The sequence below is a fragment of the Rhinopithecus bieti genome, unplaced genomic scaffold, assembly GCF_001698545.2.
Source record: "Rhinopithecus bieti isolate Rb0 unplaced genomic scaffold, ASM169854v2 scaffold_74548, whole genome shotgun sequence".
In the NCBI taxonomy this organism is placed as follows: Eukaryota; Metazoa; Chordata; class Mammalia; order Primates; family Cercopithecidae; genus Rhinopithecus; species Rhinopithecus bieti.
In genome coordinates, this window is record NW_016828873.1 from 1,163,940 (window position 1) to 1,166,240 (window position 2,301).

Consider the following 2,301-nt stretch of genomic DNA (forward strand, 5'->3'; position numbering starts at 1 on the left):
TCTCTTGCAACATTGTATTTTTCTTTATTAAGAAAAGTTTACTATTTTAGAAGAAAAAAATTAATATAAATAAATTTTAATAGTCTAGCCCATATGCCAAATCCATGAAGAAAATTAATAAAAACATCCATATTTTATTATCTTGAACTTTGGGCATTTACAAAACTCCCAAAACGTGAATGTTTTATACACAGATGGTACACTTCGTTAAAAAGTTTCAATAGTACAATAAATCCCATCTCAGGCTTGCTGTCTGACAAACAGCAATTCAATCATATTTCCAGTAGTTTGTGATAATACCAGAAGATACATTAATGTATAGTGAAAGAAGACGAAACTTTTCACCCAGAATTATTATCACATATTTATATGTTATATGTCATTTTCTATTCTTACTAAGTACTGTTTTCATTTTAGGAGGGTTATTAAGCATGTGTGTATATTCCTTTATTATGCACAAATGTCACCTGAAAATCAATGCTTCTTTTTTTCTTTTTTTTGAGATGGAGTCTCGCTCTGTCTCCCAGGCTGGAGTGCAGTGGTGCAGTGGCGCGATCTCGGCTCACTGCAAGCTCCGCCTCCCAGGTTCATGCCATTCTCCTGCCTCAGCCTCCCCAGTGGCTGGGACTACAGGCGCCCGCCACCATGCCTGGCTAATGTTTTGTATTTTTAGTAGAGACGCGGTTTCACCGTGTTAGCCAGGATGGTCTCAATCTCCTGACCTCGTGATCCACTCGCCTCGGCCTCCCAAAGTGCTGGGATTACAGGCGTGAACCACCGTGCCCAGCCAAATCAATGTTTCTTAAAAGTGAAATATCTTCATCGATTTGGTTACTTTTAGTTTATAATAAAATTTTTTAAACTCAATAATTTAACAAAATTATAAAAATACACACCCAATATATCAAGTTATGATAGTTATAGCACGTTAAAAAGACACAATATTATCACCTTGTTATGTTAGTACTAGCAATGAAGTTTTCCTGGAAGCAGAGATGACTTGGCCAAGAATTGTCTGAAGGTTCACATGCTCTTAACGAAATTGAGACATAGCTATGACTCCCAAAAACAATTACTGATTGAATACTTACCACATTCAAATTTACAGGAGAATTTGCCTTTGGTACTGGGTGGTTATACAGTGATTTGAGAGTTTCATTCAAATCATTTTCCTAGGGCAAAAGAAAAAGTACATTTTATAAATAAAACATATACCAAGCAACTGCAATTAAAACTACTTGATAAAATAGTCTACTGTGGCTTTTCATATTTGACATATTTTACATAAATGTTTTCCACAGAAACATTTCAAATAACTGAAATTCAAATATATAATTTGATAATTCAAATATATAATTTCGTAATAAATACGAAAACATATTTAAATTCCTTTATCCAGAAGAATAATGGCAATATTTCTATTTAGTATAAATGTGTATTCGAAAAACTTAATTATAAAATATACTAATGCTATAAAAGGAAATTATCTAAATCATTAAATCCAGAAGAACAACAGGATTGAATAAAAATAGTAATACAACTTTATATCAGATCACAGAGTACTCTCATTTTCCATTTTCATTTTAAAATCCCAAAGCAATTTTTAAGGAATAGAAACAATTTAAGTAAGATTATTGCACTAAAATGGAATATAGAGGTTATTCTAAATATTTCTTTTCTACATTGCTACTGGTCACTACTTGATCCACAATAAATGGGATTAAATAAAACATACAGCAGATGTACTTCATAGGATTTGTATAATAATAATGTGCCTTGATGTGCACCCTCAATTTTTCTGCATCACATACTACAAATCCAGTAATAAATATACAAAGATTTTTATAGACATAATTATCCTTATTCTCTATTTTCATGTTGGACAGAATAAATCAAAGGAAAAGGCAATTGTTCAGAGAAGTTAGCAATTTTGGTAAGTTTGGATATGAGACTTAGACTTCTCACGATCTTTCTTATGCCTTGTCTATCCATTTATACCAAAACTTAATAAATCAGATCTCTGTAACTACTTTCAAAAGTATTCATTCAAAACTACCTATTTGAAATACTCTTCAGAATAACATGAAAAGCCATAAACAATTTATCTCTTGATCATTTAAACAACAAAATGTATCAGAGAATACTGTAGATAATACCAATCCCCTTTGTAAAAGAGACTCATATGGTTATGTCTTAGAATTACCTTGTAGAAGGACTGCAAAATAAACAATTTATCTCCTGGGCTGTTAAACAATGAGGTGTACCATAGAAAATTGTGGAACATATTGATACTCTGTTTAT

General features: G+C 31.7%; 1 protein-coding gene across 1 annotated transcript in view; it reads right to left on the reverse strand.

The window, feature by feature from the left end:
• The window catches only part of DENND1B (DENN domain containing 1B), a 219,873-nt gene that overhangs the window by 155,870 nt on the left and 61,702 nt on the right, over nt 1-2,301 (reverse strand). The window contains exon 6 of the mRNA XM_017864615.1: nt 1,092-1,172. Within this exon, the coding sequence (XP_017720104.1) occupies nt 1,092-1,172 (81 nt within the window). The remainder of the gene's footprint in view (nt 1-1,091; nt 1,173-2,301) is intronic.